Source organism: Nannobrachium achirus (genome assembly GCF_963921795.1).
Source record: "Nannobrachium achirus genome assembly, chromosome: 12".
Lineage (NCBI taxonomy): Eukaryota > Metazoa > Chordata > Actinopteri > Myctophiformes > Myctophidae > Nannobrachium > Nannobrachium achirus.
Window position 1 is genome coordinate 17,085,805 of NC_137832.1, and position 15,506 is coordinate 17,101,310.

At 44.4% G+C, this 15,506-nt stretch overlaps 2 protein-coding genes across 3 annotated transcripts in view; both read left to right on the forward strand.

The window, feature by feature from the left end:
- Positions 1–1,574: 1,574 nt before the first annotated feature.
- Positions 1,575–4,592, forward strand: ctu1 (cytosolic thiouridylase subunit 1 homolog (S. pombe)). The gene is made up of 3 exons (XM_080739177.1): positions 1,575–1,692; positions 2,611–3,113; positions 3,958–4,592. Exons 2-3 carry the CDS (start codon positions 2,618–2,620, stop codon positions 4,491–4,493), a joined length of 1,032 nt encoding a protein of 343 aa, XP_080595303.1. The 5' UTR covers positions 1,575–1,692; positions 2,611–2,617; the 3' UTR covers positions 4,494–4,592.
- Positions 4,593–6,329: 1,737 nt separating this feature from the next.
- The window catches only part of pxnb (paxillin b), a 35,153-nt gene continuing 25,976 nt past the window's right edge, over positions 6,330–15,506 (forward strand). For both annotated transcript variants that reach the window (XM_080739324.1, XM_080739325.1), the window contains exon 1: positions 6,330–6,473. In XM_080739324.1, coding sequence (XP_080595450.1) covers positions 6,461–6,473 — 13 coding nt within the window. In that variant the 5' untranslated portion in view covers positions 6,330–6,460. The remainder of the gene's footprint in view (positions 6,474–15,506) is intronic.

Consider the following 15,506-nt stretch of genomic DNA (forward strand, 5'->3'; position numbering starts at 1 on the left):
CATCCGTCCGTCCGTCCGTCCGTCCGTCCGTCCATCCACATCCATCCATCCATCCACATCCATCCATCCATCCACATCCATCCATCTATCCATCCATCCACCCACATCCATCCATCCATCCACATCCATCCACATCCATCCATCCATCCACATCCATCCATCCATCCATCCATCCATCCATCCACATCCATCCATCCACATCCATCCATCCATCCACATCCATCCATCCATCCATCCACATCCATCCATCCATCCATCCACATCCATCCATCCATCCATCCATCCATCCATCCATCCATCCATCCACATCCATCCATCCATCCATCCACCCACATCCATCCACATCCATCCATCCATCCATCCATCCATCCATCCATCCATCCACATCCATCCATCCATCCATCCATCCATCTATCCATCCATCCATCCACATCCATCCATCCATCCATCCATCCACATCCATCCATCCATCCATCCACATCCATCCATCCATCCATCCACATCCATCCATCCATCCATCCATCATCCACATCCATCCACATCCATCCATCCATCCATCCATCCACATCCATCCATCCATCCATCCATCCATCCACATCCATCCATCCATCCATGCACATCCATCCATCCATCCACATCCATCCATCCACATCCATCCATCCATCCATCCACATCCATCCATCCATCCATCCATCCATCCATCCATCCACATCCATCCATCCATCCACATCCATCCACATCCATCCATCCATCCACATCCATCCATCCACATCCATCCATCCATCCATCCACATCCATCCATCCATCCATCCACATCCATCCATCCATCCACATCCATCCATCCATACACATCCATCCATCCATACTCTACTGTACCTTACTGTACTGTACTCTACTGTAATCTACTTTGCCTTACTGTACTGTACTTTGCTGTACTCTACTGTACCTTGCTGTACTGTACTGTACTGTACTGTACTTTACCTTACTGTACTTTACTGTACCCCCCCCCCTCTCTCTCTCTCTCTCTCTCTCTCTCTCTCTCTCTCTCTCTGTCTGTGTGTGTGTGTGCATCTGACCCCCCCCCCCCCCTTCCCTCTTGTAACTTGACTGACTTGATTTTCGTATTATGTTTTTTAGACAATTGAACAACTGCTGAACGTGGAGCTACAGATGGACAAACCAGCATACCAACATACACACTATTTTTTGGTGCAATTCTGATTATGTAGTGGGATGGGGACATGCCCCCATAATGCCCATTCAATAGTATTTTCTATCTCTGAGTGAGACGAGACGAGACGAGACCCCAATGTATATATTAATATAACTTACAGACCCATAAGGGTCCATTTTGTTCCTAAACTTTAATTTAGCTGGGGACCCTCTGGAACTCCCTCAAGGACCGCCGAGTGTCCCCGGACCCCACTCTGAGAACCAATGAAGAGAACAGTAGGTGGCAGTAATGCACATTTCTTTAATCTATGCCAGCCCAGAAGAAGGCAGGCTAAGAAGCTGACGTAACATCCTGTTTATTTATTTGGTCCCAGAAGATGTGCTAACAACACATGGTTGATTGGTTGTGGTAGTAAACACTTTTCCATAAGTTAGACGCATGGTTTGGAGCTTTCACTGATTACTTGGGCATTTGGTCAACCCGTTGTTATTCGGAATCCAGTCGTTGTGTACATTTTTGTAAGTATTTGTGAGATTTTACTAGTTAACTTATAGAAATGAGCTAGCTATAGTCAGCCACGGGGGTAAGTGGGGACTTGCACGTTTGACGATTTACAGGAGTGTACTCGGCTGATTCTGTCAGTTTTGATAATGCACTAACTCAAGATCTTGACTAGAGTGACACTTGATTAATTCATTGATTGAATACTTAATTAACAGTTTGCATTTGCAAATAGTACAGTGGTACGAGGGGGGGGGGGGGGGGGATATCCCTCTGGAGTTGTGCCTGTGTATGTCTTTCACGTTATTGTAGTAGTATGACAGTTATAATATAACTATGATATAATAACATCCCTGTTCCCCTAATAGAGGACGACTTCACCACTTATCTTCATATAATTGGCCCTCACTAATGTTCATGATAAAAGGGCAAAAAGGGCACCGTTTATATTCTGTTCTGTCTGTGTCTCATAGGAGGGCTGTTGGCAGTTCAGAAACCTGTCTACCAGTGAGATCATCGTTAGGCAGATTATTTTTTTAAACAAGTTTTATTTTTTAACAAATTAGATTTTTATTATTGTGAGAACAATGGCTTCCATTATCTTATTGTAACTTTTCCAGAATAGAAAGCCTGCAGTTTCTATTAGCTTGGATTCCCCATTGATGTCACTGGTAGACACTCAGCCCACAGAGTAGAAAAAAATTTGCTACTTTATCATGAACATGAGCGAGGAGCAATTATATGAATATGGGTTGAAAAGTGGTGAAGTCGTCCTTAAGACCAGGCCCATTGCTAGTTGCTGTACTCTGTCCTCTAATCTACGCTGCCGAGCCCGAGGTACCACCTGTTTAATGTTTTTGTTTAAATATCATTTTGTTGTCTGTTGTACAATATGTATTTGTCATACATTTAACTGTTTTTCTTTTCTTTTTCAGAGTAAAGATGCCAATACAGTGTAGTAGCTGCTCTGAGAAGCGTGCTGCTCTTAAACGTCCAAAGACCGGCCACTCGCTATGCAAAGAGTGCTTCTTCGGCGCCTTCGAGGAGGAAGTGCATCAGACCATTTTGGCAGCGAAGCTTTTCAATCCTGGGGAAACCGTGGCAATCGGTGCCTCCGGTGGAAAGGATTCTACGGTGCTAGCACATGTAATGAAGACGCTGAACGAGCGATACAACTACGGCCTCAATCTTCTGCTGCTGTCAGTGGATGAGGGAATCACGGGCTACCGAGATGACTCCTTGGAGACGGTCAAGAGGAACCAACAGCAGTATGACCTGCCACTCAAGATTGTGTCCTATGAAGAGCTGTATGGCTGGACCATGGATGCTATAGTGAAGCAGATCGGACTGAAGAATAACTGCACTTTCTGTGGGGTGTTCAGAAGGCAGGCTCTAGACCGAGGAGCCATCATGCTAAAAGTTGATAAGATATGCACAGGTAACTGGAAACTGTCTGCTAGTGTGCTTGTGTCTTGTCTTGTCTGTTATATCACACATTTAGTGAAAGGAGAGGAGTTGTTTATTATCTCAAAGAAGCCGGTCTATGGATAAATACATTACAATAACGTCCAAAGAAAACACATCCTCCTGCTGAGCCCAGACTCATGAAAATGCTCCAATTTTATTAACAGCACAGCAGCAATATGACCGTTTACTTGAAAAATCGAACCTCGGTTCGAAGTGAAGCGGTGAATTCTTATTCTACGTGTTCTAGAGCTATGAAATCTGTGTTCTAGATCTATACATTCTATCTTCTAGATCTATACTTTCTATGTGCTTTAGTTCTATATTTTCATGAATTCTGAATTCTGAATGATTTTGTCTGGAGGGCCAAATTGTCATGTGAAGCTTGACCAATCCTCAATTCTGCATGCACGGGACAGACATGGGACAGACAAAGCCACACCTTGGAAGCGGCTTTGACCGCTTCAAAAAGACTGCAAGGTCGAAACGTATTATTGCTGCTGTGAATAAAATTGGAGCCCCCATCTTGTTTTTCATAAATACAATAACTTCCCATGAGTGTTAAAATGTAACAGTTGAGGGCGCCTGCTGGCCTAGTGGTCAGGTGCATACCATATACTAGGCTATGATGCCTGCTGGCGTCGCCGGTTCGATTCCCGGTCCGGCTGACCTTTGCCACATGTCATTCCCCATCTCTCCCCATTTCCTGTCAGTCTACTATCCTATCAAATAAAGGCATAAAAAGCCCAAAAACAAATCTTAAAAAAAAAAAAAAAAAATGTAACAGTTGATCACTCTGCTATCTGTTTATACAACAGGTCACAATGCTGACGACGTGGCAGAGACGGTGTTGATGAACGTGCTGCGAGGGGACATTGCACGTTTACGCCGCTGCACGGCTATATCTACAGCCTCCGAGGGCGAGGGCGTCATCCCCCGCTGCAAGCCTCTCAAATATGCCTACGAAAAGGAGATAGTGCTCTACGCTTACTTCAAAAAGTTAGACTACTTCTCCACAGAGTGCATCTACTCGCCTAACGCCTATCGCGGACATGCTCGCACCTTCCTGAAGGACTTGGAGGCCGTGCGGCCTAGCTCCATTATAGACGTCATTCACTCAGGTGAGAACCTGTCGGTGAGGGAGGGGGTAAAGATGCCCGTACAGGGGACTTGCGGCCGATGTGGCTACATCTCCAGCCAGGCGCTCTGCAAATCCTGCGTGTTGTTGGAGGGGTTGAACCGAGGGCTTCCTAAGTTGGGGATAGGGAAGCACCACCGCCTCCACGGCAAAATCCTCAACGAACAGCCTCTCACCGAACGGGAGAAGAGGAAGTTGAAGGCTGTCGACTTTTGACATTTATCAGGAAACTTTATTTACATGCTATCTCCATTAAAAAGAAAACGGCCCAATCTGTTGACACGTGCACAACTTGCACAAGATGAGGTAAATGGCACACTGGTCATCGCTTTTAAGATTTTGTAACTTTAAGGTATAATTGCAATACATTTTCTGATAATTAAAGGCCGACCACTTATTTTATTTATGTTCATAATAATAATGTATGTTTTGTATTAATTATAATTATAATAAATACATTATCATCTTATGTCTGTTTCTTTTATTTTTTATTTTGCAATTAAGTGTTTTAATTAAGTGGGGGGAAAAAATTTACCCCCAAAAGTACTAATACAAACGTTACTCATTATTCTTGTGAAAGCCTATTACCAATGGGTAATGTTTTCTCTTTTAATCTAACATTTGTGTCGTTGGTCGCTAGAGGTCACACACACACAGCAGCTGGTTTGTGCGTCTGTTGCTAAGTAATCAATTTCTGTGACTCCAGGGGTCGCTTTTTTTCAAATTTCGTCAAATTCTTAGAGCGCCTACGTTTCATTTTTGTAGAAATACATTTTGTATTGGAGCGGTACTGGCAGGTCAATTTATTTAAATAAACAGAAGTTTCTGTTTAACATACATGACCTATTGGGAACTTCACAATGTTTGCTATCATGATTTGTAGACATTTCCAAAAAGTGAACTGGACACCAGTGTGGGTGTAACTCAACGAGTTGTGAAGCGCGCGCTCGTGAAGTACACGTGCACACCATGCACACAGGGGCGTCACAAGGGGTACGTAGGAAAGTGGGACTGAGTTCCAGGGCCCAAGGTGGAGGGGCCCTAGTAACTTTAGCTATTGAAAAATAGCAGATATACAAGCTCACAGCGCGGCACTTTGAAAAGTCGCGAAAATGTGTGCAAATCTTTGAATATATGTATTTTTAAGTGAACATTTGTAACTCAAATTTAGCTTCTGGGGGGTCCCTGGAACTAAATATTTTGTACCTGTCAAAATACTTTATAAACGTTAAGGATGTCCATAATTACAACACCAGAGGCAGTGCCACAGATCACGTTCAACCCAGAGTCAACTCAAAGAAAGGGTCTAACTCGTTCTTCTGCTATACTACAAAAATGTGGAATGCCTTACCGAAGGCCATAAAGGAGTGTGGATCACGAGCATCCTTTAAAATTGCCCTGAAAAACCACTTACAGGCTGCAGCCGTTCGCAATTGGTAAAAACCTAGCCCAACCCTACCCTCCCCTGCCCCTTCCTTGTATATACTTTGTTTGTTTAGACTTACTGTTTTCTTATTTATTTTCCTTTTCTTTACATATCTACTGCATAGTACTGTGTTCTGTTTGTCTGTCATTCAATGTTATATGAGATACTTAAATGGTTTCCTGTTGAAATAAGCTTAGTCTTTTCATGGATCTCCTTTTAGTAGACCTTGTACCAGTGAACTGTACCGTCATGAAACTGTACATTTTTCCTACGCAAACTTCTAATAAAGCCTTCAATCAATCAAAAAGATGCGGGTCTGTGGCCAAATACATATCATCTTCGGGGTCCTTAACATGACATAGAAACATAAGTTTCTTGCGCACATTTTCACGATTTTTCCAAAAATAGCAGATCCACAAGCTCGCGAGTGCCGCGCTGTGAGCTTGTATATCTGCTATTTTTCAATAGTTAACATTCATGGGGGGCCCACAGTGAATCATGTACCCAGGGCCCAGAATTTGGTGTGACGCCCCTGCATACACACACACACACACACACACACACACACCACAGCGCGGTCGCGAGTAGGAGGAGGACTCTCACACTGACTGGAGTTGGACGGACTACTCCTGACTCCCGAGCAACTTGCACAGCAGCAGCAGTAGCTAGGCTTCTGAAGTTTTGATAATAAATCCGGGACATTGAAATCGGCCCAAATAGACAACGAAAACATATTTGCACAACTTCACCCGCCATCATGGACGATTTAGGTAAGTTGGCTCCGAAGTTGTCCGAATACCCATTTTTACGTGTTTTATTTCCCCACAAGTTCCCAATAGCGGAAAGCTGGGTGGAGAAGTAGGCTATAAGTGAACGTTGTGACGAGGCTATAAGGATGTTAAGTTTAAAAGGATCGTTTGGTTTCATTCAGTTGCTTTTCTCTGGAACACATAGACATAAATTGTTTTAGAGAGCAACGTGGCTACAAGCTACATAGATGTGTTAAAGTTAGATTTTAATGTGACTGTCCACTTTTTACTACCGTATGTAACGTTACTCGTCATCAGAACAAATATTGGAAGTCGCTAGCCACTATACCACCTTTAAAAATGTCAGTGACAAGTTCTGACAACTGAATGTCTGTCTAGATGAGTATGTGGTTTTATTACACGAGTCTCACCAGCTCCAGAGTCCACTGTCCAGACCGTACCTGTTCTAGAGGCCTTTGCTGACATTTTGTCCACAAGTTTTCCTCAACCTTTATTTTGTTGCCCCCAGGCAAAAACTCATTCCAACTTTGAAGTGGGAGATTCACGGGCCTAACTATGTCCCTCTCAGACATTTCCATGTCAGGGAGGACCCCCGAATTGATATGTATTTTGCCGGGGGCCCCCATTTGAAAGATGTGTGCCAGGGACCATAAGAGAGACTACTAACTATGTGTCCTCATTTGTCAACATTTTTCGAAAATTCCGGATCTAAAACTAAGGTGTATTTTCAGTTTGTCTACAAGCCAAGTGAACTGTAGAGAACCCCTGATTTAGAGCACAGTGTGGGCCTAACCCTGGCTTAGTTGGCATTCTCTTGTATATGGTATGTGCTGTCATATATTTTCAGCCAGATACAGTCAGGAGCCCACGCAGCCAATTGCTAACCATAGCCTCAAATTAAATGGTAAAGCCGAAGCGTAAGCCTTTGATCAACATCCCTAATCAACATCCCTTTGAGGGGGATGTTGATTAGGGAAGCTTGACAAAATAAACACTGTAAAAATCCTTTAACCGAGTGTAGAAATGGGACTATACCATTTGCACACTCTCAGACTCACAAAATGGATACATTAACATTTGACTGAGCTGGTGTAACGGAGGTGATCCGAACCTCCCCACCCGGGTTCGTACCCGGGTCTCCCACGCGAAAGTCCAATATCTTAACCATTACTCCAAAGGGATATCCCTATGAAATGAGAGCAGATACTTGACTTTTGAGGCTTCAGGCTGGGGCTGCGACTCTCTCCGCCACTCTCACCCCCCTTTGACCTCCTCCTACGGGGAAGCCCGGATCCGGGTCACGGCACCAATGTAACGGAGGTGATCCGAACCTCCCCACCCGGGTTCGTACCCGGGTCTCCCACGCGAAAGTTCAATATCTTAACCATTACTCCAAAGGGATATCCCTATGGAATGAGAGCAGATACTAGACTTTTGAGGCTTCAGGCTGGGGCTGCGACTCTCTCTGCCACACTGGCACCAGGCATGACAGAAACTGAGCATCTTCATTAAGACATTAATGGGAGTTGTGTGTCTAACTCCAAAGAAACGGAGGTTCTTTCATGAAAGTCCTGACAAACTATTTGGCCTGGCTTGAGGATTCTAAATGGCATACTAGGCCAATGCTATGCCATAGCGTTTACCTGGCTGGCCTTGATGTGAAAGTAAGCCTGTAGCTGTAGTTATTGGTTACCTGTGTGTGACCTGCTTCAAGACATGTTTTGCTAAGAATACTTGCACTACAGTCCTGCAGCTGTGACTGACACACAAAATCTTTTCCATTCCATATGATACTTTGTTGACCACATGGAGGATGGAATATGAACCCCTTTTTGCTATCACACTATATTGTGGGAGTGCATTGTTTATTGTGTTGGCTATTCAAAGATACCTCAAGGAGTGTTCTCTGTAGCTGTTTAGCCCTCAGTCTATTTTTTGAGCCCTTTTGACCAGTGAGTCTTCAATCCACTAACCCTTGACCCTTTGGCACTGAACTCTGAATTCCTCAATTTATTACCATGTTCATCAGGTGGCCTGGCCTGTTTGCTACTGTTTTGTATGTCTGTTTGTGAACGAATTAATGAAATAAATCCCTTTGCTTCGCTATTCACACAGGATTACTCCCAACCTGATATTACGGAAGTCTGAGAATAGAAAGGCAGTAAAATGGGTTTCTCAATTGTTTAAGTGGAAAGACGAGGAGCCACATTTTGAGCGTGGCCCCGTGCTGAGAATACCTCCAGGGCACATTAGATGCTAAAGCTGCCGTGGGCCAGTGAAAGGGCTGATTGTTAGTGGAGAGGGAGCCTGCCGTCTTAAGCAGGGGGAACAGTAGGCTGAGTGAGGGGGCAAGGCTGCTATGGAATGTCTACCATCACTGTTTGTCAGGGTCCAAGGCCAAATACTAACCGAGGTCATGACTTACCTCCTACTACAACTCATGGCTCCATGAAGCCGTGCTCCTGTAGAGATGACTGTTGGGATACCCCCACCTCTCAGATCTGACTCGGATAGTCGCAAATACTAAGCCTCTGTTGTACCTTGTTTTGAGTGCAAGTTGGGTGTTGTTTACTGCATTGGCTCAGAATACTCCTTTGCGGAAACTAAATTCAACATGCTAATAAGAACAAAATTATGTCATTGTGGACTGCTGAGCAAACGTTGACTTGCCAATGTTCTTTTGGCAGTTTTTGCACCTTCAAGAGTTTTTGCACTATCCAAACATCACCGCAGGTTCACCAATGCAAACATCGTGTGTGATTGGTCAGAAACTCAATACGCTCATGATTTATATCGTTTGGTTTCCTCAATCTGCCAGTAAAATACCGTGGACAGTTTTGAAGAAGGGTTGGCTGAGGGAGGGTACAAACCCCTGAGGGACTACAAACAAAACCAGATGGCAATTAATTAATGGAGATGGCACACTACTTGTCCGCTGTTTCTGTAGCTAGATGTAAACACAGTGGAGATCCAGGTGTCAGAATCACCATTCCAGCCATGTATACAGTGTACAGGGTCTAACATTAAGAACTCTTAATGTTAGAAGAAGATGTAAGGATTTATATTCAAACTCCACTCGTCTGGCCCACAAGTAGCCCCACGCACCTAAAAACAAGCCATGAAAAGCATTCTTTTCAGTAAAGTTAGCACAGATCTGCTTTCATTGGCCCGACCCTGATCGTGGAGTCTGCTCAATGCTGTTCTGAAACCTGATCAGATGACTGACTGATAGTATCCTCTCCTCTTCGGCTCTGTATATATTGATCCTTCCACCTCCCCTGACTACTCAGAAGGAACCGAAATTCCCAAAGGGCACTGTATAAACTACTAGATTAGACGGCAGATTCTGGGAGTAATTTCTTTCCTGCGGTTCTGTCTGATCAGTCTCTCACAGTTGGGACCAGGTGGCGTCCAGCAGGCCTGGCTTCAACATTGTTAGTGATGTGGCGCTCGGCCCGGGGGGTTGGGGGGGCTGTTTCTGTGTCTTTCTCAACCCCCAGATGTGGCTCATATAACCACATGTGTGACACAGTGTCAGTGTCAGCCCTGTGCTGCCAGCTTGTTTGATGTTCGTCTGGGTGCGAAGCCGCTGCTCTCCGCTCAGTGTAAATTCCTCAGCATCCTGTGAGGTTTCGACTGACTCACACTGGTGGCTGATTGACCCCAGTGGGCAGTGGAGAGGCTGGTCCATGTCTGTAGATTTATGCTGGAGAAAGATGGATTATAGGGCTTTTACATGGGGCTGTAAAAGGGAGAAAAACATACCAACAGTTAGTTAACATCCAAACTATGTATTTATCATTTACCCTTACTCGAATACATTAACATTAACATTCAAAAATGTGGAATGGAAATATGGAATGGAATAATTTCATATGTTTCATAGGCATATTATGTCTTTGCTGTAATATCTTTACTTCAAACAAGCATAGATGGATTATAGGGCTTTTTTACATGGGGCTGTAAGGGAGAAAAACATACCAACAACAGTTAGTTAACATCCAAACTATGTTACCCTTACTGGAATACATTAACATTAACATTCAAAAATGTGGAATGGAAATATGGAATGGAATAATTTCATATGTTTCATGGGCATATTATGTCTTTGCTGCAATATCTTTACTTCAAACAAGCATAGAGAGAAAATGGTCACATTTCCTAGCTAGTTCAAGTTGTATCGTCCTATCTGGACGATGTGTGTGGGTGAGATGGTTATGTGGGCTGTTTATTGAAAGAACTGAAAGGGAGAGCACTATGTTGCCAGCTGTTTCACACACTTTTTCATAGATTTGATTGCATTAGTTGATTACCTTGCAGCGTATTTCCCCGGGCGGGATGAGGTCCCAGGATTGGCCGAGGTACCGTAGAAGCGGGGTGGTCTTAAAATGTTTACAGCGTTTGCACAGCATACCATAAGATCTTAGAAGGTCTTTGGTGACTTCTGTGTTTCAGTATGCCGGGCAGGGCAGAGTTAGTGTTACCACCACCAGACTAGCTATCATCACCCTTCGAGAGTAACAGGGTTTAGTGCGCACGCACCGCACAGCCCCTTTAACCCAGCGGCTGTCAGATTGGGCTAGCCTGTTAGGCTGAAGGGAGGCAGGGGCGTCACAAGGGGTAGGAAAGTGGGACTGAGTTACCAGGGCCCAAGGTAACTAGGCCCTAGTAACTTTAGCTATTGAAAAATAGCAGATATACAAGCTCACAGCGCGGCACCGAGTGCCGCGCTGCGAGCTTGTAGATCTGCTATTTTTGAAAAGTCGTGAAAATGTGCGCAAATCTTTGAATATATGTATTCTTTAAGTGAACATTTGTAACTCAAATTTTGCTTCTGGGGGGAGGGGGGGGGGGGGGTCCCTGGAACTAAATATTTTGAGATGGGGAGGGTCCTTCACATGAAAAAGTTTGAGCATCACTGACATGGAAACATAGGTTTCTTGGCACACATTTTCACGACTTTTCAAAAATAGCAGATCTACAAGCTCGCAGCGCGGCACCGATATCTGCTATTTTTCAATAGTTAACATTCATGGGGGGCCCGCAGTGAATCCTTGTACCCAGGGCCCAGAATTTGGTGTGACGCCCCTGAAGGGAGGTCCTGGCTGTAAATCAGCCTTGTTCCTGAGCTCCACACCCATCCGGTTCTGGGGTCTGGGGAAGGGAGCTGCATGGCTGACCTCATCGCTTAGGCAACAGACCCTGCCCCATATCCTGAGGAAACAGAGGAGAGAAACAATGGGCTGAATCAGGGTTGGAGGCCGCGGTGAACAGTGGGGGTGGAGGGTAGGGATGGGACGATACGCGATATTATCGTTTATCGTGATAACAAAAAAAAAAACACTCAAGATAATCGTATCGTGGAGATTTACTTTATCGTGATATCGTCCTCCATCATGCACTGGGATCAATTCACCTTTTATTGCTTTTTATGCTGAGCTGCATATCCGATACCACTTAAACCCTCTATAATTGGTAAAAGGGTTAGGGTTAGGCTATAATATACATACCTTATACAGTCTTTTCTTTTCACCCTCTATCAAACGTCTTTAACAAAAAATTGCCGATCTACAAGCTCACAAGATCTGCTATTTTTTGGTAAATGTTCCGCCCCAGGATAATGGATTTTGATAATCGCGATAATATCGTAAATCGTGATTCTTTTTTTCATGATATGAAATGTTCATATCGTCCCATACCTAGTGGAGGGTGGGGGCTGAGTTATCCTGCTGTTAGGATGGTGTTTTCACTCCCTACAACCAGTGTCACACAGTTGCTTCACTGGCAGCCGTCTCTTCCTCTTTCCATGCCGTGTCCTCTCCTTCGTTGATCTCTGGCCTTGTTGCTTAGCACGGAGAATAGTGCTGTTATTTTCCTCGGCGGGGTCAGAGTAAGGGAACAAGAATTTCTGAGTCGGTGCTGCTGGATTCTTCCCATATTACTCAAGCTGGGACTCCCCAGGGCCTGTTCAAAGAGCTCAGTGTTGACTGTTGATGCCAGTCGGGGACGCTGCTTCGCTCTCTACAGGGGCAGGAAACATAACTCTGTGTTTGGTCTCAGCGTGGTTGAGTGATCCCTGGAATTCTTCGGCCACTTAATGTTTTACCAAGCTTTCTGATTATTAGACTGTCCATGTAATCGCATTTTACCTGCCACTGTAGTTGGAAGACACTCTTATTAGCTACAGCTACAACTGAATAGCCGTAAATCCCCACCCTTCTCCCTGATGGCTGCTTAGTCCAGGAGTGTCCAAACCTTTTTCAAAGGGCGCCACATTAGAAAATATTAAAACACCCTAGTCTGACCATAACAAAGTTGCATAGATATGCATCTCATTTAACTAACATCATCAATATTTAATATCAAAGGTCTTTAGTCAGGTGTCTGCTCTGAACACAAACACAAATAACTCACGTTACCAATGTTACCAGACGTGCAAGGTAAAAAATACAATAACATAGCCTTTCTTTGACCTCCTCAGAACGGGAAACAATCCTGACAAATTATACTCTTGGAAAATATTCTTGTTTGATGGTGTTGGTGGACCGTTTATAGTACAATTTAGGAATGCCGCGGCCGCGGGCTGTATAACAATTGTCCTAGGGCCGCATTTGGCCCCCGGCCCCCATTATGCAGTGTGGTTTTTTTTTCTTTTTGAGTGGGAAATAGAGATTTCTGGAGTTTTTTCAAGTTTGCACCATACCACACCACACCCAGTTACACTCACTCGTGTCACAATAGTCTGCCGCTCAACCTCTTAACACATATGATATGTGTGAGTGTGTCCTCAGTGACTGTGTGTCAGATGAATCTTTAGACTTTCCCGTGTCATCTGATGTACTGGTCTGTGGGGAAGTGCTTTTATTTTGGTCCTAGAGTTCTCTCCAGGGGAGTGTCATCTTTCGGATATGGGGCTGTTCTGAAGGGTATTTATAGGTATGTTTATTTTGAAGGCATTGCCCCTTAGATACGCCAGTCTCTCTTCTTGATGCTATGCTACCCAGCTATTAAGTCTCTGCATGAGCAGGGTGGTCTTTTTCGCAGCAATATAGAGATTGCATATGTCTTCTCGTTGACACCCTCTGTCTGTCTCTCTCTCTCTCTGTCTCTGTCTCTCTCTCTCTGTCTCTCTCTCTCCGTCTGTCTCTCTCTCTCTGTCTCTCTCTCTCTCTCTCTCTCTCTCTCTCTCTCTCTCGCTCTCTTGCTCTCTTACTTGAGTCTTCACCCAGCCTTCCCTGTAGGTTTCACTGGCATCTCCCTCTCCACCCCTTCACCCCCCCCATCCCTCCTGCTGGCCCCTGTCTCTCTTGTTTGATATAAATATCATGCCAGGGTTGGCTAGATGGGGTTGGGTTTCGGCGTGGGTCTGTAGCCAGCTCTGCACTATTGCTCTCTGGCTATAAACAGGTGAGCCGTGGGCCCATCTCTAGTCACCACATGTTAATAGAAAAGATTAGCTCTCCCTGCTTGTATATGTCTGCCTAGGCTGCACTGCACCACCTTGCCTTCTCTCTGTGGGAACAGGGCAATAAAAACATTGACATCTCCCTTATCCTGGAATTCAAAGCACGTTGTAGTTTGTGGAATCGGTCCTGTAATTGTCCGCACATTATTTTCATTTTCTGAACTGACAGCTGGCGGTTTGCGTCGAAGCGCATTCCTTCCTGCCCCTCTACCTAGAATCCCGTGGAGTTTGTGGAGCATGTTGTGCTTGAGTGCGATTTTATTGCAAAACATCGTTAAGAATGTTCTTTGTAGGGTTGCCAGGTTCATGTCTGGTTTGATTGTTAATGATGAATTGCACTCGGTGCAGCTCAGCCATATACTGCCCTACAAAGGCAATCACTCCCATTTGTTTCTTTTCTTTTTTTGCTTTATAGCTCCACTGGTCATGAGTAATGTTTAGATTAGATTTAGCAAAAATACCCTTTCTAATGGGTGATATCTACGTCTATCCGTATTTGGTATAGGAGAAAATAGGGGTGGGTGATATGGTGGTAATTTTCGTTGAGACGATACAATGTGTCCACGATATGCCTTTTCAGAGGTATCGTATATATCGTGATACAATTGAGGGAGCCTTGCAAATGCAGAGATTCATTGCAGAATTCAATTTAAACCTGCATTTTGGTCAAAGTCATCAGTTCTCAAGCTTTAAAATGTCAAGGTCTCCCCTTAACTCTTGTTTTCATTTGTATACAGTCAGAGTTAGATACTTGTAAAGTTCAATTTAGACCTCCCAAAAGGAACCCAGAGAGTCTAGTTTTTGTCAAGTTGTTTTGAAAAATAACCATAAAAACCAACGTGAAAAAGAATCGTGATAAAAATGTGTACCGTGATACAGCTTGGGAAAATATCGTGATATTGTATTTTTCCATATCGCCCACCCCCAGGAGAAAATCTTTTACTGTTTGGCGTTGTGGGACGGGTTACACCCACCCACCGCCTCCATCTCATGCCTCCCCCCACCTCCTCTGCCACCTCCTCTGTGTCCCTGGCTTGAGTTTGCTTTCTTTCTGAGTTGGACAGAGGAATGTCAGGAATTCACCATGTACCTTCCCGCCCATCAGATAAAGCCTGCAGGACTACAGCATAGCCCGGAGGGGGAGGTGGGGGTGGTGGTGGTGGGGGGCTACGCAGACAAGAATGTACATGTACCCACTGCCCAAAGAATGTGTACAGTATCCACTCATATCTTCATTGTTGTTTATTGAATAACACAAAATGTTATGCCAAGTATGCTACTGCTTTCTCTCAACGCGTGGGCCAACCACTACACACGGCAAACTGTTTAGCTGTAGACGGCCAAAGAGTGGCTGATGTCTTGATGGATTTAACATGATGTATATAGGCTCAGTCACATACCCTTTGACAGAACAGTCAGTATTTCTCAATATACCGTATAGCGCTATCTGGGGTCAGGGTGGTGTCGGAACTAGGGCTGTCACGATATGACATTTTACATGATGATTAATTGTCACTCAAATAATTGCGATTAACGATTTAATTGTGTTTTTGTCGTTGATAATTACA

Excerpts from the sequence above, each read along its gene's own strand:
- ctu1 (XM_080739177.1), top strand. The coding sequence starts at position 2,618 with ATGCCAATACAGTGTAGTAGCTGCTCTGAGAAGCGTGCTGCTCTTAAA. Across the intron at positions 3,114-3,957 it reads AGTTGATAAGATATGCACAG|GTCACAATGCTGACGACGTG; the intron begins GTAACTGGAAAC and ends TTTATACAACAG.